The sequence below is a fragment of the Rhipicephalus microplus genome, chromosome 2 (genome assembly GCF_043290135.1).
Source record: "Rhipicephalus microplus isolate Deutch F79 chromosome 2, USDA_Rmic, whole genome shotgun sequence".
Taxonomy (NCBI): Eukaryota; Metazoa; Arthropoda; class Arachnida; order Ixodida; family Ixodidae; genus Rhipicephalus; species Rhipicephalus microplus.
Window position 1 is genome coordinate 162,139,426 of NC_134701.1, and position 22,263 is coordinate 162,161,688.

Below are 22,263 nucleotides of genomic sequence, written 5' to 3' on the forward strand. Positions count from 1 at the left end.
TTAATCGGAGCCATCAATAGAGTACACAATCGTGTATATGGTACATTGCAGCCTTTACGTGTGGCTAGATACCATGACTATAAAACCCTGCCATTGTCGGTACATAGGGGTCCTTAAAACCCGCTATTTATTCCACTTCGTGTGTGTGTTGCATTTGCTTTAAAATACTCAAGCAATCCGAAATGAAAAAAAAAATAACTTGTATTTTCACGAATACCCAATGTTATTTAAGCAACAATAGCCATTGTTTTTGTTTTTCACGCACTGGTAACAACAAGTTAGGCTGTGGCACGCTGGGCAGCAAATGTGCGGTGTACTTGCCGCGTTAGGCACGCGGAAATTCACGTGGAGCGTAATGAATTAAAAGAACTTGACGCCATCGCTGCCATCGAAACAGATGAGCTCGGCTTTTCCTTGCTTCTCTAACGTTTGCAAGGATAGCCGCAGCAGGTCCACGTCCAGACCAGCGAATTCAGTGTCGGCCGTGTCGTCCCCTTGCACAAGCTCGTAGAAGGTGCACACGGTGTTCAGGTGTCCCGTGGCGTCGGCCCAGTCGTGGATCAATTTGCCCCACTCTTCGGGCGACCGCCAGTAGACGTAGCAGCGCGACTGCTGCTTGTCCGTCCAGGCGACCTGACCCCTCGAGCTCATGTACTTGAGGATCTCCTTAAGGGAGTCCGCCGAGAGCTTTCGGGAGATGTCCTTGTTGTGGAACAGCGGCGACGCGAGGGCTTCGGCGACGTCCAGCACGTACGCCTTGTGGGCGCGGTGGTAGTTGAGGATCAGATTGCTCCACGCTTCGAGCTGCTTCTCCCTCGTCGCCAGCGTCGGCTGGAGGGTGAAGAACGGAGGGAAGCCGTACTGCCACGGCCACTCGAAATCAGTCGCCATGCTGCGTGCGAAACTGGGTAAACTACGAGGAAATTAGCGTCGTAAACGGGACGCGAAACGATGAGAAAATCGCTCGAGGCAGCTCAAACACGATTACCGAGACAGACTTGTCAACTCCTCAACGGGGCGTGTACTCATATTGGCCTGGATTAGCTTCGTTTACTAGTCGTTTGTTAGTTACAAATCTCAGAGGCTAGACGCAACAGTATGACAATCATTAAAACATTTTGTAATAATGACTAACAGACAATCAATCTAATAAAATTTAATTGTAATAGTCGCATTAAAATTATGAAAAATTTAGGTGATCAAAAATACGCGTCCAATGCTCTACAAATTGAGCCTTAGTTTCTAATCTCAAAGGCGACACTGCAAGCGCTTAAGTTTTGAAACGAGAGCCCAAAGTACGTCACGGCCGCCATGTTTTAAACATTGAGTTCGTTTTTTATTTTTATTCATTATCAGTCATAGATACAGTAAATGCGTGCGGGGTAAATTTACCGGTGGTCTAATTATACATCTGAGGCGACTGTGCCATCATTTAGCGCTGACGTTGACGGCAAAATATCACTCACGGCCCGCTTGTTCCGCTTGGCCTCCGCATGATAAACAGGTGTCGCTGAAGGAGGAAATCAAGAGGAGTGGCGTGGTTTGCAGCGGATTTGGAGACTGTGCGCGAAAAGGCGAACAGTTCGTTCCTGGCCCGCCGTCCCCACAGAATTCTAGTCCGTGTTTGCTACAAGCAATGACGGAGGCGTGATGGATTCAACGGTGAGATACAGGGCCGACCTCATCGATTGGCCGCCGCTGCTACATCGTCGAGCGAACCTCGTGTGCTTTACAAGGCTGTGCGAACGGTGCCGCGAAGAGATGAGCGTTTATGTATGAGATCTCCGGGAAAAAAGCGTGCCTGCCTTCATGCGTCTTCGGCTAAAATTTGCGCGGTCTATGTTCCAGGTTATGGACCGGTGCAAAAAGTAACGGTGCTAATTGGTAGGCGCCAAGTAGACGCAAACCGTGACGGTGTATCGATCAGGTTGTGTTCAACCGGTCAACCATTCCCGGCGACCGGGCTTTCCTTTTAGAGAACAACGCTTTCTGAATGATTGGCAATGTATTACCCGTGCACGTTTAAGTTGCCAGTGTTTTACCGGTGGGCATTTTCGGGTCGGACGTCCGTAGTACACGCCGTGCAAGTAAGCGACCAGTAAGGGGTTTCTTGAAAGGCAGCGGCGAGTTGCCGCCGAACCAGCCAAGTGTGTCGAATGGTGCATTTGGTTCGTTACTTTCGCATTACCCGGCTCATTCCACCTTTCTCTCTCTCTTTTTTTTTCCCTTTCAGAATCACATGAAGGAAGGCCGGCCTGTCAGCGCGTCTGGAGGTAAGCGTCTACTTTATGCGCGCACTCTCGCACGACAAATTCGTGCAGTGGTGGCAGTTTTTTTGTTTACAAAGTCCCTGTTTGTGAGCTGGCATTGCTCGAAACGTGAACCTACATGGCTGATCTAGATTCTCCTACATACACCCGATGAATATCCGGTGTTCACTTTCAAGATTTTATCTGCAACAGTGCTCCTCGTTTAGCAGACCTCAGCACGCGCATTGCAGGGAAACTTGATACACGATACGTAGTGGGATGGTTTCTTCATTTAGTTTAAGCTTGGTAACGCTGTCACTCGGTGCTGTAACTGCTCGGTGCTGTAACTGTTCACGACGTGTGTCAGCACTAACGACTTGCACCGCTTCTGTAAGTGAGCACAGTAGCTTTGCTCGCGCATGTGGCACCTTCGCTTTGTATCCATTCGTTTATTCATTTTCTTCATTTCCAGAATAAAACAAAAAAATATATTACATTTCCCTGGGCTAGAAGACATATTAATAACAGCTTGATTGGGGCCCAGGAGACCAATTGCATGACACCAAACGACAGCTGAAAAGTGTTGAAACACATGTATAAGTCATATCCAAAGCAGGCTGCCTGTGAATAGTAGAAAAGTCTACACTTATTTATTTATTTGTGAAACCATCAGGGTACATTTGTACATCATAAAGGGGAGGGGCGGAAATATAGATGAACAACAAAATAAATACAGGATTATGTAAACACATTTAACATGAAGATAAATATAATGATAAAGTTTTACATGCAAGGAGTACACTTTATTAAGAAACAACTGAAATAGAACCACAAAAAATACATTAAACAGTCGGTAACACTTACGCCGGTTAGTACAGTTCACGATTCTCAGTTTATTAGTGCATTCTTAAATCGAGTGGGGTCGATGATGCTTACTAATGATGCAGGTAGGTTACTCCAATCTATTGACGTCTTAGGGAGGAATGATTGTGAACATGCTAAGGTGTTGGGACGAGGTACGCTGACCTTGTACACGTGATCATGGTGAGCAGAATGGTATGGTGTCGGGTGAATCCAAAGTGAGCGGAAAAAAAGGATTGTGGTAATAGATTTTATGAAATAATAAAATGTGTGATTCCTTTCTACAAATAGAGAGTAATAGAATATGGAGCATACTGTTCATTAATGAAACACTAACAGAGTGATGATAATTACCTAGGATGAAACGAACAGCGCAATTTTATACCAATTCAATTTCGTGAATTACCGCAATCACCGCAACTAGTGGCTAGGAAAGTTGGCAAAGGCACTGTGCCCAATCTGGCGGTGCTGCATTGAAGACGTTGCAGTGGTGAATTTACTCGGAATTTCAGTATGACAACTTTTGTAGTATTGAAGGATGGTACCAAGGAATAATAAGTGTGTCGAGCATGAAACATAGAGTTTCATACTGTGTCTATAGCAGTAATCGACTGTGTAATTACTATGTGAAATTGGATTTTTAAGCATAGTTATTTCCTACTGCACATGCTTTTTGCAAGAGACTTTCAACCAGCTTATTTTTAAGTTTTGATATCTCACGTTTTTAGAGGTGCTGCTGCCCACTGCTTAGCCTGATGATGCTGTTTATTTTCGTTACAATCCTTGCATCTGCTTTTTAAGACCTGGGTTATAGTTTCTCCATTGATGGATATAAACCTCAAGCTTCTTTTTTTTCCTGGACACACTTATGGGTCCAGGAATTCTGTATGGAATTACCGGACGATTTTGACACTTAGCTGCGGACTATTTTGACGCTTAGCTAAATTGGTATATGATTTAGGACAGTGGGCATTTGCATGACAATGGCAGCTATTAAATATTGCTCAACTAAAGATGGACTGTGTGCTTTTTACTGGAATAATAAGGGGGTCGGGAGTTAGGCATATAAAAGCACATGCACAAACATACACCAAGTGTGGATGAATGCCATCTGACCAAAAAAAAAATTATCCCAACAAAAGAACCTTACCCACGAAGGGCAAAGTCAAACAGATGGAGGGAAAAACTTGGTGATGCACAGAAAAAGAAACTTCTTGTCGTCTATTCTCCACTAGGCAGAAGGGCAGAGGGCTTTCTCAGTGAACTAAAGCAGCAGCTGTAGTGTTTATTTATGTATTTATGCTTCAGTGTCTCACAAGTTGCTAATATCCAGTTCATGGTCTTTAAAGGTCACCACAATTGTGTGGGTTACAAGGGCATGTAGCTGGGGTATAGAATAGTATTCATTTACGCAATTGTTTTCTTTTATGCTCAACATTACGGCTTCTGATAGACCTTTTATTTTTCAGTGACTTTCCTAGCGTTGCAGCCAAGACTTTTCAGTAGCATTGATTGCAGTCCTGCGTTATTGTTGGAGATCATCGAAATTTCATTTTTCAGTGACTTTCCTAGCATTGCAGCCAAGACTTTTCAGTGGCATTGATTGCAGTTCTGTGTTATTGTTGCAGATCATCAAAATTTAAAAATGGCATTCATGTAGACACATAGAGTATTTACTGAATTGTAACCCATAGGGGCGAATTCTTGATTGCGTACAGGAAGAAAAAAAAATGATTTTTGCATTTCGGTGTTTGATTGTAATGCGAGGGTAGCAAAAGTGCCCCCCCCTCCCTACCCAGTAAAAAAAACACTGCATTTCAATAAATATGGTAGACGTGCAAAGTTCTCTTAAAGCAACTCTATTTCCAGAGCAAATGTACTCTTCAGGTTCCAATGTGCAAGTGTGTCTGATGGGAGTGTATATACCTCTCAATGGTTCGCATCAGTGGCCTAGCGAGGGAGGGGGTGGCGCACCGGGCATGCGCACCTTTAGAGACACCTTTCTGACATGGAAGACGGAGCTTAAAACGAAACTCGAGCACTCTTGCCTACCCGGCTCTCGCTCCATAGGCCAAGGAAGTGCCCGCACCGAAACAAACTCTCTGATTACGCCACTGGTTCACGTCAAGAATCGTCGAAGGACTTGCGTCGAAGTGCGCATTTCACGCGCTTCGAGGCAATGCTGCGATCTCTCGCGTCTGCGCTCAGGTGCCATACAGGCGAACGGTCACCCTCGTTCTCTCGGGGTAAGAGGTTGAATGACTATAACGAATGCCGCTATCAGCAGCATGCGTCCTCGCAAGTTGTCGACTGTGCAGAGTACCCCCCCCCCCCCCCCCCTTCTCCTCACCACTCGAGATCCGTGTCAGCGGCGATGGCTGTTGCGCAAGGTGATTGTGCGTAACTCGATGAGTGGCAGGTGTGAGTGGTGTTTGTTGTCCGATGAGGTTGCGTGCAGAGTGGAGTGTATAAGCGCGACGTATACTAACTACTATACTTGACTGTGTTTGATACACAGCTGGTGACGCTATTGCTGCACGCATGTCCGCGCCTCGCTGGTACGCCATGCAGTTGCTGTTCTCGGTGGCCGACCGGAAGGTCGCGGGTTCGATGCCGTGGACCCATTTCGATGGAGACGAATTTCTGGAGGCCCGTTGCTCAGTGCGATGTCGGTGCACGTTTAAGAACACCACGTGGTCGAAATTTCTGTCGCTCTCCTCTACGGCGTGTATAATAGTCGTAACGTGGTTTTGGCTCGAATAACCTATGGATACTTTTGCGCCCCTTCCCGGTGCAAACAAACAAACAAAAAAGATGTGGCGTAATGTGACTATGGAGCGACTGCCACCTGTAAGACTGCCCGGAATTGAACGATTTAGCTATATCAGCGGCCCAACAGATGCGCTAACAAATAAAAACGCAGTGTGATTTACGCGCTTAACGCACTGATTTGCACTACTCACACGAAATCGGACGTATAACTTTATACGCCCACGCAAAGGAGGGAAGGGCCATGAATGGAGGTGTCATTTATTTGCTGAGCACAATATAGTGGCGCCAATAGAGTAATTATGACAAAAACTGAAATGGATTGATGGGGACGAAGAAAACGGAAAACGACTTGCCGCTCCTATAGGGACCGGACCCGTAACTTTGGGATAACGCATTATCCAAAGAGAAGGCCGGCTTTGAAATACCAGAACAGGAAATGTAATCACGTATTAGCTTTTGTATAATTGCTACTGCTTTACTGTATACAGTTCCAAGAGGCAATCTTCGCGGCGGCCGCATTTTTGATGCGGGCGAAAATGCTCTATAGACCCGTGTACTCAGATTTGGGTGCACGTTCAAGAACCCCAGGTGGTCGAAATTTCCGGAGTCCTCCACGACGGCGTCTCTCACGATTATGTAATGGTTTTGGGACGTCAAACGCCATCATATAAACAACAGGCGGTTTTCCTGCGTACAGGGGACAAGGGAACAAGTGCGCATTTGTTAATAATGTCGGGGGCTTTACGAGCCAAAACCGCGATGTGGTTATGACGCGTGGAAGGCTCCTGCAGTTTTGATGGCATCAGGCGTTCAGGAGCATCGCCTTCGTCGAAACTGGACCGCCGCGTCCGGGACTAAAACCGCGGCCTTCCGATCACCGGCTGGGCACCGTGAGAGGTCGGTGTGTGCGTTCTAACGATAGTTATAGCGCGAGAACAGAACGACGACACACAGACAAGAAGGACACGAATGACACTGTCTCTGTGTCGTCGTTCTGTTCTCGCGCTTCAACTATCGTTATGCCATACCAACTAGCCCAAGCTGCCACACTTCTAAGTGCGCTCTGAGTTTCGGTGCGTGCTCTCTCTCTTTTACAGCGTAGATCGAAGGGACGAAGTATACATAAGGCGATTGAAAAATGGTGCCGCAGCATAGTCTCTTTTAAAGGAAAAAAAAAAAAAAAAACGTGAATGTGACGGTGCGATATTCTCCATTTATCGAGTCGGCGTACGTTCCGCTTGGTTACACAATACTTCGAGTGGCATGTTCTTCGTGTCCCGCTGGGGAAACCAGCCTATAGTGTTATTGCGCAACGAAAGAACGGACGTGTGCTGGCGTCGAGGTGTTTGTAATGAGCACTAAAGATCGCCACCGCAACCGGTTTATACTGGCGAAGCGTATTTAGTTTTTTTTTGTTTTCTTTTGAAGCTCACATTTTCGCTCAGTCGGGGCGGAAAATTTGAAAAAAAAAAAAGTAGCTATTAGTGCAAGGAAAATGGTTCAACCTTTCTCTAATTCAATTCAGCCTCCGAAACTTTATGCTCGCGCAGAAAGCGGGTGACGCTATATTTTTAAGAGGGCTTTCTCGTATTTAGTGCAATTTTGGCGTACAGGTTCTCGAAATATGCCTGCTTCAGTCTCTGCTCCGGTTAATTTCAAACTCATTTCGTTCCTTCTGCAATAAATAATTTTCATTTATTTATTTACTTATTCATTCGCTGCGCACCACTAGAACTTTCAGAGAGGGCTCATAATTCTGTATAATCTTGGAATCCACGTAGAACGACATGTGACATCGCACTCTGTGCTTATTAATAATGCTTGCTGGTGTGTTTCTTCCGGTGATTGTTTGCAAGTCTTGTACCCCAAGGCAATTTGTAACAATTTTGCCTTGAATAAGCGAAGCCAAACTTTGGCAATGTATACGCATGTCTTGTCAACGCCTCGTGAGTAAGGTGCTTGCTATACCATGTAGCTTTTTGTGAACCCATACATTAAAGTCTCCTGTACTTCTCAAAATTACGGTCACTGACCGAGTCACTAAGATCAGTTTGGGCGTTACGAAGGCTATAGCGTTCATTGTTCACTATATACCTAGCTCACGTAACTGGCCAACGGTGCTACGTTCCTTGCATTGCGCACCGTGTACACGCGCAAGTTTCGAAACGTCAAAAAAAAAAAAAATGCTCCTGGAGTTGTTCAGTGATCGTAATTTTTATAAGCGCAACATGCTGACTTACCAGACGAGCTTTGCCCGTCACGGAGTTCCAGGGCTTATCGTGCTCGACTGCTTACACAAAGGTTGCGGGATCGAATCCACGTCGCGGCGAGCGCATTTCCGGCGGAGACGAAAAATGCTCGAGGCACGCGTGTTGACAGATCAAAGTGCGCGTTAGAGAGCACCAGGCTGTCGAAATTTACGAAGCCCTCTACTATATGGAGTTCCTCGTAATCTTTCATATTGTGGTGTTGGGGAATTAAACCCCAGCAATTAATACGTCAGACGAACTTTCGTCGAACTCTTGACTTTTACGGCCTCCCCTTCGCCCCTCCTCGTAATCACATTCACCGTAATGTCACAGCATGTTCAATTTACACTTGCCCGTGTCACCGATATCTAAGAAATGTGCATTTGTTGTTTATTGCCCGTACTTTCCGTGCGTGCGTTCGTATGTGTGCGTGTGTATATACACACGAAACTTACACTTTCCGGGGGGAGGGCTCTAATTTTCTATACTCCTCCCTAACCCCTGTTTGCTCTTTGCATTTTTCGTCACGAACTTACCCAAAACATACGATTTCCGATTTTCTTACAGCCGTATAACAGGTTAAAAGCTACACGTATGTATCGATGTCTTTACACTAACGCTTGCTACATCGCTGTCACCCAGCAAGGCAACATAAGCACCGAACAAATCACGAATTACAGTATCATTAACAGCGTGAGTATATGATTTTGTTGCTGTAAACTGTAGTTCGACTTGTCTACAAGATCCCGACAATTTTTCGCGTGGTCGGCCTGACGGTATTTTTTCATTAATCTTCACTTCTGCACGTCTTTTTTTTTTTTTTTCGCATCGAGAACATGCCATCCTATACATTCTTGCCCTTTTTCACTTAAATTCCGTAAGTCTTCTTCTCCGAGCTGTTATGTAAAACATTTTGTGCCTGCATTGTCCACGCTCATTGTTTCTCCTTCGCCGCGGTGGCTCGCTTGTTAAGGTGCATGCACGGCCGTGCTGACCCGGAAGGCACTGGCTCGGTGCCGGCTGCGGCGGTCGCTCGACCGCGAGTATACGCGTTGCAGCGCGCCAACGCGTGACGTGCACATGTGGTCAGGCCTATGCAGGCCATGGTACACCGCGCGGTGTCATTGCACTTTAAACAGTCCCAGAGGGTCGAAATTATCGGCGTGCCTCCACTACGGCTCCTCTCATATTCCGCGTCGCTCTGGGACGTTAAACAATTAACCTGCCGACCGTGTTCGTGCGTACCCAATACCGCCAAGCAACTTCATTGCCTCATCTAAGCAGCCAAGCTGTTCTTCGTCGGGGCTTGCCCGTCCGTTGGCGTAGCGCTGGTAGCGAAGTCTCGTGGCGGGGCGAACTATAGAGTGGAACTCGCAGGAGATGCAGGTCTGCGCCGCGCCATGATGGGCGAGAGTGAGGCTCGGTGGAAAGGCTGTAACCAATAAGACGAGCGCGAGGGGAAGTTTCGGGGCTCGTTGGAATGGGTGAACCAATAAGACGTGTCGTTGGAAAGGCTGAACCAATAAGAACCAATAAAAGGTGTCGTTGGAAATATGTCGAGGCTCGTTGGAAAGGCTGAACCAAAGAGGCTCATGAGCACGATGGAGCGTGAGCCTGACGAAGGGGTCGATGGGGTGGGAGGTTCTGTTTTATTTCATCCCACTTTCCCCCCCTCTGCCGTGCTTCTTGTTCGGCTGCAGAAATCGGGCGTCTCTTTTAGTCCTCAAACCACCATCACGAAGGGGGGTGCACCAGCTTAGCCGTTTTGAGTGTTCGCGAAGTGAAGCTGGCTACACGTTTCTTTTCATTTCCTCCTACTCAGCCATGCTGTATGTGGAAGTACCTGTTTGTAAAGCGGAGTATATCCTTGAGCTTTGGCACACCACCACACCGGCGCCTATAACTCTGAAATTTGACCTATAACTCTGAAATTTGAAAAGAAAATGCGAAAGGTATAATACCTTGTTTTCTCTTAAAAGTGAAAGAAATAGAAATGGAACAAAATGTGAAAATGATAGTACATATTCCACCTGTTTCGTTTCCTTCGCGTTCCTCCTTTTTTTTTTCGTGCCATTTCTTTTTTTTTTTGCGCTGGTAACTATTTCATGCAAAAACCAACTTGCCGAAGAAGCAGCTCTCCTGAATAGATAAGTATAGTTTCGAATAAACACCCAGAACTAACTTTGCCCTTGCGATCACAAACTGCACAATCGGGTTGCACTGATCTTGCCTGCAAGCCGCCCGCATGCAGTCATGCCAGGGTCTCCACGCCTATACGTATTATTACACCGAACGACGCCCCTCTTTTTTTCTTTTTTATTGCGTCGTGTGGGAGGGCCCGTACGCACTTCTAGATGAATATACTTAGCGTGATTGGTCTGTGACGTAGCTCGGCCGCTCGAGGCACGTCTCAAGAGAGCTTCCAGGCCGGAGCCATCGGTTGTCCTATATGCACTACCGCGTACGTAACGCACGCTATTACGCCACTCACCCCGCACCACCCCCCGCTCTTTATTCCCAGTCGTCGCCGCCCGAGTCCTTACAGTCCCTCGTGGTCTGGGGCGCCGATTTCTGAATTAGGTCACGTTCTTTGTCGGGAGCAGCTAGTGCAAGGGATATAACGCCGAAAGCGAAGCGACAGAAAAAAAAAAGGCAAACGTGGCTTAGTTACCAGGAATGCATTGCACAAAGACAAATTAGGAGCCGTTCGCATCGCGTAATTAGTAGTTAAAAAAAAAACGGAGAGCAGAAAAAAAGGAGGAAGCCCCGAATCTTGATTTTTGTCGGCCCAGCCTCGCGCTGCTTTTCTCTCCCGGCGGTTTATATTCTCTCTCCGGCCCCGCCGCGGTGGTCTAGTGGCTAAGGTACTCGGCTACTGACCCGCAGGTCGCGGGTTCAAATCCCGGCTGCGGCGGCTGCATTTCCGATGGAGGCGGAAATGTTGTAGGCCCGTGTGCTCAGATTTGGGTGCACGTTAAAGAACCCCAGGTGGTCGAAATTTCCGGAGTCCTCCACTACGGCGTCTCTCATAATCAAATGGTGGTTTTGGGACGTTAAACCCCACATATCAATCAATATATTCTCTCTCCGTTCCCGTAAGACTGTCGCGGTGAACTGCGCATGCGCCGAAAGGGGAAATTTTTCCGAGCAGGCTGCAGCTCGCCTTGATTGCTCTCGCTGTCCTTTGCGTCACATCTCGTTAACACTGTAGTGCGGCTGATGCTTCCGCCACTTCGCATCCGGGCACTCGGCGACAGAAATTCACCTTTTTCTTTTGTTCATATCGTGTCGCTAAAAAGACTGTTTTGTTGGACGGTGTCGCAACAGCGGCGCAGCGCGGGGGTTTATAGCGTCTCGGTTACATACTGCGCGGTATCTCGGTTTTCCTTTGTTTACATTCTTTAATTATATCGGGGGAGTGTCTGGCTTGTGAATAAACGATAACGAGACTTTCGTGTTTTGGTTGCGTAATGAGGCGACGCAGATCACGTCCTGTGGGCTCGGTGCACCGCTGCGAAAAGCGGATCTCGTCTCAGCCAGTCGCCGATCATTGATTGATTTGTGGGGTTTAACGTCCCAAAACCAACATATGATTATGAGAGACGCCGTAGTGGAGGGCTGCGGAAATTTCGACCACCTGGGGTTCTTTAACGTGCACCCAAATCTGAGCACACGGCCCTACGACATTTCCGCCTCCATCTGAAATGCAGCCGCCGCAGCCGGGATTTCAACCCGCGACTTGCGGGTCAGCAGCCGAGTACCTTAGCCACTAGACCACCGCGGCGGGGCCCAGTCGCCGATCAGAGCCGACTGTACAGCAGGAAGAGAGAACGAGTCGGTCGGGATCACTCGCTGCGCGCTGTTGAGTGTGTAGCGTAATGTTTCCCTTTCAGTCCGCGTCGCGGGGAGTGTTATCGCGGGCAGACACTGAAGGAACAAGGCTCGCGTTAATTTTATTGTTATTATTTTTAAAAGACAGTTTTCCTGGGCCTCTTGCCTGTAAAGGAGTATGGCAATCATTTCTACCCATTTCAGCCGCGATTTCTCGGGGCAGAGCAAACTCGGTAGCGTTTCTTATGCGTTCGCTTAAGACGATTAAAAGGCGAACGCCATCGTATTTTTCTTCTCTGTCGATTTATTGTTATCTACGTCATTATGCGATGCCACGTTATGTGACGTAACGATGACGTCACAGATTTGGGTGATGAGGGACGTCGCGTTGACGTCATATGCTCATGTCATCGCGGGATGATCACCCCTTGCGTCATTCGTGCCGACGTGGCGGGTCGCTGAAGGTAAATTTATCGCGTTTGACGAGGCTTTTTATAAGCCTTTCATAACGCTCTGGTTTACGGCATGTCTTCTCAGGCGACGCACTCGATTTCCAAGTGCGTGCGTTCGTGGCTTGGGAAATGTTTTTTTGTCGTCGCGAAAGCTGGCTTCTCCGCAGTAAGAGGTCGTATTAGGAGAAGCCAACTTCACGCGTGCATTTCCGCGCAGGATTCGCCAATGCCGCTCTCCGAGCGGGCATGAAGCAGGCACGTGCTCTAGCTTGAACCAACTTGTGTTTATATATGTTCGTTACCCTGGAGCCCTCCACTACGGCGTCTCTCATAATCATATGGTGGTTTCGGGGCGTTGAACTCCTTATATAAAATCAATCATCATGTTCTCCACTATACGTCCTCATTGTTTGCAAGTCTAAACTCTGCTCACTTTATGGTTTCATAGTGGAATGAGCGGCGGCACCATGAAGAACTTTGGCCGTCAAAAACGTGAAGACGAGTGGCCACGCCGCTTTTGAACATCGGCGACCCGGGACGTCGCGGGATTTCGGCGCTGTCTGCTCTGACCACGTATTCGGGCAAGATGAGACAAAAAAAGCAATATATGGCCTGTACACGAGATATATAGCTTAAAATTTTGGCCGTTAAACTCTTGGGTCAGTCGTTGCGCATTATGAGACACAGCGCAACTGCCGTAACGAGGACTAAATAAGGACGGACAGATATTGATGGCTGTGCGTCGCAGAGAGCCCGATCCTGACGGCGTGCCGGTCAGGCCACTTGTGAATGCGTCCTTGGATTTGCTTTCTGTGCGGAGGTGATTTCTCGCGCCCTATTAGGGTGTCGACCCGACACGCACGCTGGAAGCATCGGCACTTCGTGATTTCAAAAAAAAAAAAAAAAGGCGTTCGCGGATTAGAGAAAGAAAGGGGAGAGGGGAATATGAGGAGCGAGGGATGGAGACGCTTGTATCGTTTTGGCGACGGTCTGCGAGTGGGATGCTGCAAATTGGCCTCTCGGACCGCCCACGCTCTAGCGAGGTGACGTCTGTAGCGCGAAATACGTAACGGAGCTTTTTGTCCGTGGAAAGAAAAGGGAAGACACCGAAGGGGGGGCTGTCGCGATGTCTCTTAGCGAAGCACCACAACGAGCTTCTTCGCGTTTACTTTTTTTCTTTTCTTACTTGCGTACGTCTTTTCATCCGGAGACGTTCTCTCTACGAGCTTCAAAAGCCCTTCGTGACCCGGGAAGTCCGGAAAGTCGCGGCTGTTTTCGTCCACCACGGGTCCTCGCGACCGCTCCCCTGTCTCCGTAACGAAGGAACCACGCAATTGCGCCCGGGCATGTTTTTGGTTTTTTTTTTTTCGGGCGGTGCGTGGCTGACGTAGTATACGTATTTGGCCTTTGAGAACAGAATAAGCCTGTTTACGCGTCTGCGCAGGTGGAGAATTTCGACGTGTGCGTTACGTGTCGTGTGCACGCTGCGGCGACAACGTCATACACCTCGAAGCTGAAATGCCGGAAACAGCGGCTCCCCAAAAAAAGGTTCCAAATCCGCCTCAAGTGTATAGACACTTCGCTACAATCTGGGAGTCTCCACGCTGCTATCTCGAAGGAAGCTATACGCCGGGAATCCCCTTGTGTGACACCGTGAGCATCACCACCTCCTCTTGTCACTCGGCTATCTTGAAGCGCGCACTGGATCGCCAGTGGTTTTGTTTACAAGTGTATACGACACGCCATTGCGTTAACCGCAGTGTGCTGTATACACGATCGCGCGACCGACGCCATGGGCCTCCGCAACGTTTTTGGATGTTGGAATAAGAGGCGCAAGACGAGGACGACGGACGCGGCGAAGTCTTCGGTCGCGGATACGATTCTTGTCGGAGGGAGTATCGTCGCGACGCGCTGTGCTGCTACCATCCGGCGCCCCGTGAGTCGTAGAGTTGGACGTGAGCCGCTTTGTTGGCGCGTTCCCTGGCCGCAGCTGCCGAGGCTACGAACTATACCCGAAGGAATGTGCGTGCACGGTGAGTGGAGTGCGCTGTAGCCGAATCCCCTTTTCATTACCCGTACTACATGACACTGATGCAGTGGCTGTGTTGCCCGTTACGATTGCATATTTGTTGTTGCTGTTTTTTTCTGTAAGAAAGGGTATTGAAGATCTGGCTGCATCATTCGAGAGCTCGGATACATTACCTTGACGCTCGTATTGTGCGCTGCGTGATGTGGACTTCTCGTTCTGAGGCTGCGTCTTAATCGTTGAAACATGCTTACCCGCAGGTCTCGGGAACGAATCCCGGCTGCGGCGGCTGCATTTTCGATGGAGGCGGAAATGCTGTAGGTCCGTGTGCTCAGATTTGGGTGCACGTTAAAAAACTCTAGGTGGTCAAAATTTCCGGAGCCCTCCACTATATGGCGTCTCTCATAATCATATGGTGCTTTTGGGACGTTAAACCCCACATATCAATCAATCATTAATCGTTGAAACAACGTTCGACACACTTACAGTGCTGTAGTAATGGATTAACTCAACGTGAAATTATTTGTGCTTTAAGGGGTGACACTGCTCTTTAAATTAAAAAAAAATGTTGATTGAGTTTGATGAAACTTGCTGAGTTTGTATTTGTGTGCTGACTTCAAGTATGCACTTGTGTTTTTCTGGTATAATGTGTTACTTTTAAAGTCCCTCTGCGGAGCAATACCTTTTTTCTGAATTGACAGATTTAGTTAAGCTGCATTTTACAATAACCTGAAATCGGAACTCGCCGCTTTGTACAGTGTAACAGTAATGGATGTTGTAAACCCCTTTGAACAAAAGTGGTGGTACGTCGAACATTTGCTTGACATCGGCTTAAGTCGGCCTATATATATACAGAGTTACTGTATATACTACCTTTAGGTAGCAGAGTTGCGCGTCTCTATTCCAAAAGCCGCTACCAACCATGCGCTGTGAAAAAGCTTAGGCTTGGGCCATGTTTTGTTTATATATGGACGCCTTGCTGCAGCGAACTGAGACATGGTCATCGAATGCCAGGTTAATCAGCAGTCTTGGACATGCCAAACATGTCGGCCACGTGGTAGACGTGTCACCTGCAGAAAGGAAGAGTGGCTTCGCCGCATAACTGTGGTTGCTAGGTAGACTTAGGCGCAACTGTGCTACCTATGGGTATGCTAAATACAGTAACTATATTGTCTTCTATGAAAAGAAAGGAGCTCGCAGGGACAACTTGACGGCAGGATACGCCACTCGTCTTTTTGGGTAGGCCTCCAGGTCATGTGGGCCTGTGCTTGAATGACGAGATCGACGTCCAGAGCTCGCAGGGACAACTTGACGGCAGGATACGCCACTCGTCTTTTTGGGTAGGCCTCCAGGTCATGAGGGCCTGTGCTTGAATGGCGAGATCGACGTCCTTAGCGACGTCGTGCTTAAGGCCTCAAAGTCCCTGCTGCGTATAGTGCCCGTGACTCGGAAGGGAACTGGAGGTGCCGTGGAGGCTTGGCGTCCGGAAATTGCCTCCGTGAATGTGCGGCTCCTTTCGGTGTTGCGAACTGTGCCCCCGAGAAGAATGTCAGCCAGGGTTGAATCTGCTCCGCAGTGAAGGCGTTTGAAGAAAGGTCGTCCGAGTTTGCCGGAGGAATCTTTCGGGAGTGTGCGGACTCGTTAATCGCAGCTTGAGTATATGCGCTAGTGGTTATTTCCGCTCGAGGAAACCAAGTCTATATGTACAGAGGCTAGAACGCTTTTCCAGCCTCTCTACTATGTGGCTTCGTCGAAGGAGGAGGCTTTGGCGAAAGCATACAGTGTATATCAGAGAGAGTGACAAGGAGAGCCAGGTGTCGGGGAATTTACGTCACGTTCGCGCCCCGTTGGAAGGGCAGCGCTGCCTCCTTAAGTTGTCGCCGCAGAGATCGCTTTGCAAATGGTCAGTTCCCGTTGTGCGACTGTCGCTTCCTAGTCCACTGTATAGCTATACGTCGTTTGAAAGGATCATGACGACATATCGCCGCGCACGCTGGTATAGACGTTAGTATTAGGCAGGCGAGGTGGCGAAACGCATTCGCGTATTGAGACATATGTCGCTTACACCCCAGATAGACGGTAAGAATTTAATTACTTCCTATAGTAGTGGCCGCCGGATATTGTATTACGCACCTTGTGTTTCGGCATTGACTCCTGTTTCATAAGAAATCTATAAGAGGCTTATCCATCATCTTTCGTTTTCTCGTTCCGACCGGCCGTTCAATTTTTTTCTTCTCTATTTCTTTATTTTCACGCAGTGGTGTTTTAACGAAACTAAGACACGAACGGACGAACGATACAGACAGTACGTCGCAAACAGTGCCGGGGCAATTGGCCCGGGTCATCGTGCGTTCGTGTACATATATGACGTGTTCAGAATGCAATATAATGCTTTCATCTTCTATAGCCATTTTGCGCGAAACAAATTAGGACGAAGGAAATATTCACGCGGGCAGAAATAATACCTTATTCATTGCTGGTTTCACGCAAAGTGGCTAAAAAAAGAAGGAATTCCTTCCAACTAGGCCGGTTATCAGTTTTGCTTAAGATCGTGCTGCTGTGTTTCTCATTGTGTCGTTGACACTGAACAACTGCGACGGCTGCATACTGACCTGAGACTTACTGGAGCTAGTCATGTGACGTCATATATATATATATATATATATATATATATATATATATATATATATATATATATATATATATATATATATATATATATATAGTTGGGCAGTATAGCCGTGCTTGTGGTCTCGCGCGCTAAAGTCGTCGTCGTATACTACAACGAAAGTTATGGGTAGCACGTCTTACGTTAACATTTTATCGAAGAAAACTGTTTAGTGAGGTGCAGCGCCGCCGATTTGGGTGCACGTTAAAGAACCCCAGGTGGTCTAAATTTCCGGAGCCCTCCACTACGGCGTCTCTCATAATCATATGGTGGTTTTGGGACGTTAAACCCCACATATCAATCGAGGTGCAGCGCCTCCATATAGCACGCTGTCATACGCAGGATCGCTGACGGACCGTGGTTACGATGGCGTATAGAGTCGCTGTATACGCTACCTATATATGCTACCCAAATGTAGCATATACAGTAACTCTATGGCGGCGCACTCGCTGGCGCCGCCTGACGGGAAGAGCATAGTGAATACCTCTTATACGCCCACAGGTGCACGCCACTGACAGGTCGGGAACTGTCTCCCATGCATGCATCCGCCATACTGCGAGTGGAAATGCTCGCGAACCTTGGGCTTCAAGTCGTTTACATGATACGCTCGCCATGGATTGTTGCCCCGCCGTGATGGTCTAGTGGCTAAGGTACCCGGCTTCTGACCCGCAGGACGCGGGTTCGAATCCCGGCTGCGGCAGCTGCATTTTCCGATGGAGGCGGAAATGATGTAGGCCTGTGTGCTCAGATTTGGGTGCACGTTAAAGAACCCCAGGTGGTCTAAATTTCCGGAGCCCTCCACTACGGCGTCTCTCACAATCATATAGCGGTTTTGGGACGTTAAACCCCACATATCAATCAATCGCCATGGATTGCGGCACGCCGACGCAGTCGATCAGCCGCGGCTCGTGAAAGCGGCGACGGCCACGAGAGCATAGCGCCCATGTTTTGTGATGTCTTTCCGCCATCGCGCTTAATAACGCGTGTTGCACGACTCATGGGACCGTGCGCACGTCAAGCTCCCAATCGCGAGGGGCCTGCGTTAATTAGCGCTCTTCTGCAACGGCATTATGCTTGCATGCATGCGCTGCTGGTGCCCTCCCGCGGCGCATGCCGGGTCGAAAGTGGGGTGCAATCGCTATACTCTGTTTCGCCACTATATGGTTCAGCACTACGGGGGCGTAAGAAAGCCACACACTTGCGCTGCAAAACATAGTCCCAGATATAATAAGTGCATTAAAATTGACCGCGGGTTGACTAAAATTAGCGTTTGTTTGGTATGTGTTACGTCACAGCGATATGTGATGCGTTGATTCTGCGCATTTAGTTCGTACGCATAAAAAATTATTTTTATCACTTACCGCTAAAAACTGTGTTTACAAATCAACATGACAGCGCCCGCGCAGAAGTGACCGCCCGCTGCGATCTGAACTTGCTCTACGCCCACTGCTCTGACAACAACAACTGAACGGTGAAATGCGCCATAGATTTTCTTTTCATCTTACTCCGAGGATAAAACATCAGATATATGGTTTGTCATTATTAGCGAGATATGCTGCTTGCTTAGAAGCGCCTGCTAAGAAACGCGCCGAGGCTGGGCTTGGGCTGCGTCGCCAGGTCGGGAACGCTGCATCTCCGACGGACATGCAACATGGCACAGCATTTCGTGCGCGCGTCGGATCTTCCTTAGATGCACATGATCCGCCGAGTGTCAAACAAGCGCGGGGGGCTACGAGGAAGGGAAGCGATTCGGCTCGTCCATGCTTTTGTAACTAGCAGGATTCTATATTCAATACCGTATACTTACGAATGACTAAACACGAAGAGAACAGAGTTGATGCTATTCTTAAGAAAGTAATTAAGCGCGCACTTGATTTACCCATCAGCACTTCAAATCAGAAACTCTCTGCATTGGGAGTCTTTAACTCTATACTAGAGCTCCAAGAAGCCCACCTCACAAATCAATATACGCGTCTTACGCAGACGCCCCCCGGGCGGCGCCTACTGGACCGTCTCTTGATCTGGCACAAATGCGAAATTGAAAACGCGGAGCGTATTGCTGAACTTTGGAGAACAAAACTCTGGGTGCGCCCGCTTCCCCGCAATATGACCAGGGAGGCGCACCAGGGTAGAAGGCAAGTGCGCGCTGAGGCTCTTGAACAATGGCTTGGCTCCCGTAATGGTGTCTACTACGTCGATGTGGCCGGACCGTCACCTAGGGGATACTACACGGCAACGGTAATACATCAAGGAACGCAGGTGGACGGCCTCACTTTCAAAGCCACAAGCTCAAGTAAGGCGGAGCAGGTGGCCATTTCACTGGCAGTATCCCATCCAAACTCAAAACGAATAGTTAGACTCTCGAAGAGCCTGCGAGAGCTATCTTGCAGGAGAAATCTCTCCATTGGCTAATAGTCTTTTAAAATTCAGCATCAGGAACCGCGATCCTACCCCAGAACGTCTTATATGGACTCCGGGACATCAGGGTCTACGGGGTAACGAGGCTGCACATGCAGCGGCCCGCGTGCTTACTTCCCGGGAAGCTCCCCATTACCCTGATAGACCTGAACGTCCCACACCTTTAACACGTACGGTTTCGAGAAATCAAAGAATACTACATTGAGCAACGCCGCTTGTATCCCGCACCAGCGAAGGGACTCTCGAAAACGGAGGAGCGCGTCCTGCGGCGCGTACAGACAAACACGCTGCTCTGTTCAGCCATACTCAAATATTACGACCCAAAAATAGGTGGGCAGTGCCAGTACTGTGGGGAAGTGGCCAACACTTACCATATGGTCTGGGCCTGCCAAGTGAACCCAAAATTAACCCCCTTTCCCAACCCCACCAAAGAGGACTGGGAGACGACCCTACTCAATAGCTCCACACTACAGGAACAGTGAACTCAAGTCCAGCGGGCTCGGGTGGCGGCCTCGACTAATGACGTCCCGGACTAGGGATGTCAACCAGCCCGGTGGGGATAAGGGCTATCTGGCACAGCCAGCATCAATAAAGGTTTTTTCCTCCTCCCTCCTCCTTAGATGGAAACAAAGAAAAGAGGGCAAAGAAGCATCGCAGCGAGAGACGCGAATGAATGCGTCGACAGAGAAGCAGTTATACGAGAAACAGGAAATAGCGTCGGAGAGAAGCAGCTACAAAGTGCAAGTTATCCGCCGGCATGAGCGTCTATACCGATCTTCAGGAGAGCAACAAATCCACGCTTCGAATTTCTGGTGTGACTGCTTGTTTCTCGGTTCAAGGCAGCCTTATCTGCAATCAGTGTGTATAAACAATTCGGCGAGCAGACGCCGTGAAGACGGTGGGTAGACGACATGGCGCGGATTAATACTTGTGGATGGGGCTAATCACCCTTCTTATTGGCTGAGGGGTCCTGTAGCTTCCACAGTGCTGAAGGGAACTTATGAAACAGAGTATAGTGTTGCACGGAAGCTTGCGCTGCGGTAGCGTTATGCGCCGCCCCCAATCAAGCGTTGCACCGGCTCACAGTTGCTTTCCTCTACCTCCTCTTTCACTGGCGTTGCGTTTTCATTAATTAGAGAGAAAAACCAATAGTGCGTGACTACCATGCTTCAACCACTAGCTATGCTGACCACGAAAACGGGCGAATAAAGCCGAAATAGCTAGAGAAAGCGCTTCGCTTTACGATTTTGGTGGACTCGATTCCATTGATATTGAATTAAGGCGATGTTGGTGTAATAACTCCTATGGATGAGCGTGCGCAAGCGAACTTGCAAGTAAGCGTCATTTAGGCAACACTGACCATGGTTTAGCAATACCGCAACCCAGCTTTCGCAATAGTTAGACAAGGTTAGCGATCTTTTAGCCAAAGATACCCAGTGTTAATCTTCGTTGGTAGTGCGCGAGTAAATGCGGTAGTTGAATTTGCTCAGAAATATTAATCGTATGTACCCATTTACAAACAATAGATGGGAGAGCACCACAGAGACGGGTCGTCTTCAAAGTATACGTATACAGTCAGCGCTGAAGACACTCCGTGTAGCCGTCCACTTTCATGAAAGAGGGGCAGTTCTTTGAAACGCAAGCTCCTTGAAGGCGACATACGAGTGCAGTCTAGAGGTCGTCCCTAAACACCACTCGAAATGAGACGTCCACCTTCTTTCTCGCTCAACGTAAGGACCACATCGTCACCACATGTCTCTCTCAGATAACATATAGGAGCTCGTTATGGCCTGGTGGATCTTGGCTATCGTCCCTTGATCACTGCAAGTTCCAGACGCGTGGACCGCCACTCCGCGCGTTGTTTCAGATTTTCGCTCCATTCTGTCCTTCGATTTTCCGACTGTCTTCTCATGACGCCATCATTTCGTCATGTCTGATCACGTGACATTTCGCAACACTTTTGTTGACGTTCAAGGTCACTTTTCGCACTTGTCGAGACATCTGTACGGCTTTCTCTAGCTACCTCACTGCAACATGAATGGCAGAGGGGCTCTACAGGGCCCGCCCTATCTTTGATATATAATAGAGTTTCCTGTAAACTAGAAGCAACGCTGGCGCTATTGTCTGTGGGAGCTGCAACGCACGGCGCTTCAGCGAGCATGGGAATGATCGGTAGTACATGGATTTGTCTAATCTTCGTACTTTGGGCTTCGTTTGGTTTCGGTTGGCTTGTAGCTGCTTTGTAGCAAGACGACAATAGTCAGCAAAGGTTTAGCAGTTACGCTTCACTGCCTTTTTCGATTGATTGATATGTGGGGTTTAACGTCCCAAAAGCACCATATGATTATGAGAGACGCCGTAGTGGAGGGCTCCGGAAATTTCGAGCACCTCGGGTTCTTCAACGTGCACCCAAATCTGAGCACACGGGCCTACAACATTTCCGCCTTCATCGGAAATGCAGCCAACGCAGCCGGGATTTGAACCTGCGACCTGCGGGTCAGCAGCGGAGTACCTTAGCCACTGGACCACCTTAGCGGGGCTCACTGCCTTTTTCGACTCACGAATTCAAATCGGGCCACGCAGTCCTCAAGGGTCCGATCTTCTAGACAAAACTAAAACACTGCAATCAACAAAATTACGAGTCCGTTCAGAGCCCGCAAGAACGAAGACATTGTACTACTGTACATGTACTGATTACGTACTACCCATCATTCCCATGGCCGCTGAACGATCGCAG

At 48.4% G+C, this 22,263-nt stretch overlaps 2 protein-coding genes across 7 annotated transcripts in view; one reads left to right on the forward strand and one right to left on the reverse strand.

Annotated features, from left to right (window-relative positions):
* Positions 1 to 183: 183 nt before the first annotated feature.
* Positions 184 to 1,032, reverse strand: Vps25 (vacuolar protein sorting 25). The gene has a single exon (XM_037421835.2). It carries the CDS (start codon positions 889 to 891, stop codon positions 361 to 363), a length of 531 nt encoding a protein of 176 aa, XP_037277732.1. The 5' UTR covers positions 892 to 1,032; the 3' UTR covers positions 184 to 360.
* Positions 1,033 to 1,516: 484 nt separating this feature from the next.
* Orp8 (Oxysterol-binding protein-related protein 8) overlaps positions 1,517 to 22,263 on the forward strand; it is a 128,321-nt gene continuing 107,574 nt past the window's right edge. For all 6 annotated transcript variants that reach the window (XM_075887011.1, XM_075887012.1, XM_075887013.1 and 3 more), the window contains exons 1-2: positions 1,517 to 1,662; positions 2,234 to 2,273. In XM_075887011.1, coding sequence (XP_075743126.1) covers positions 1,651 to 1,662; positions 2,234 to 2,273 — 52 coding nt within the window. In that variant the 5' untranslated portion in view covers positions 1,517 to 1,650. The remainder of the gene's footprint in view (positions 1,663 to 2,233; positions 2,274 to 22,263) is intronic.

Coding starts and splice junctions, on each gene's coding strand:
- Vps25 (XM_037421835.2), bottom strand. CDS start 891: ATGGCGACTGATTTCGAGTGGCCGTGGCAGTACGGCTTCCCTCCGTTC.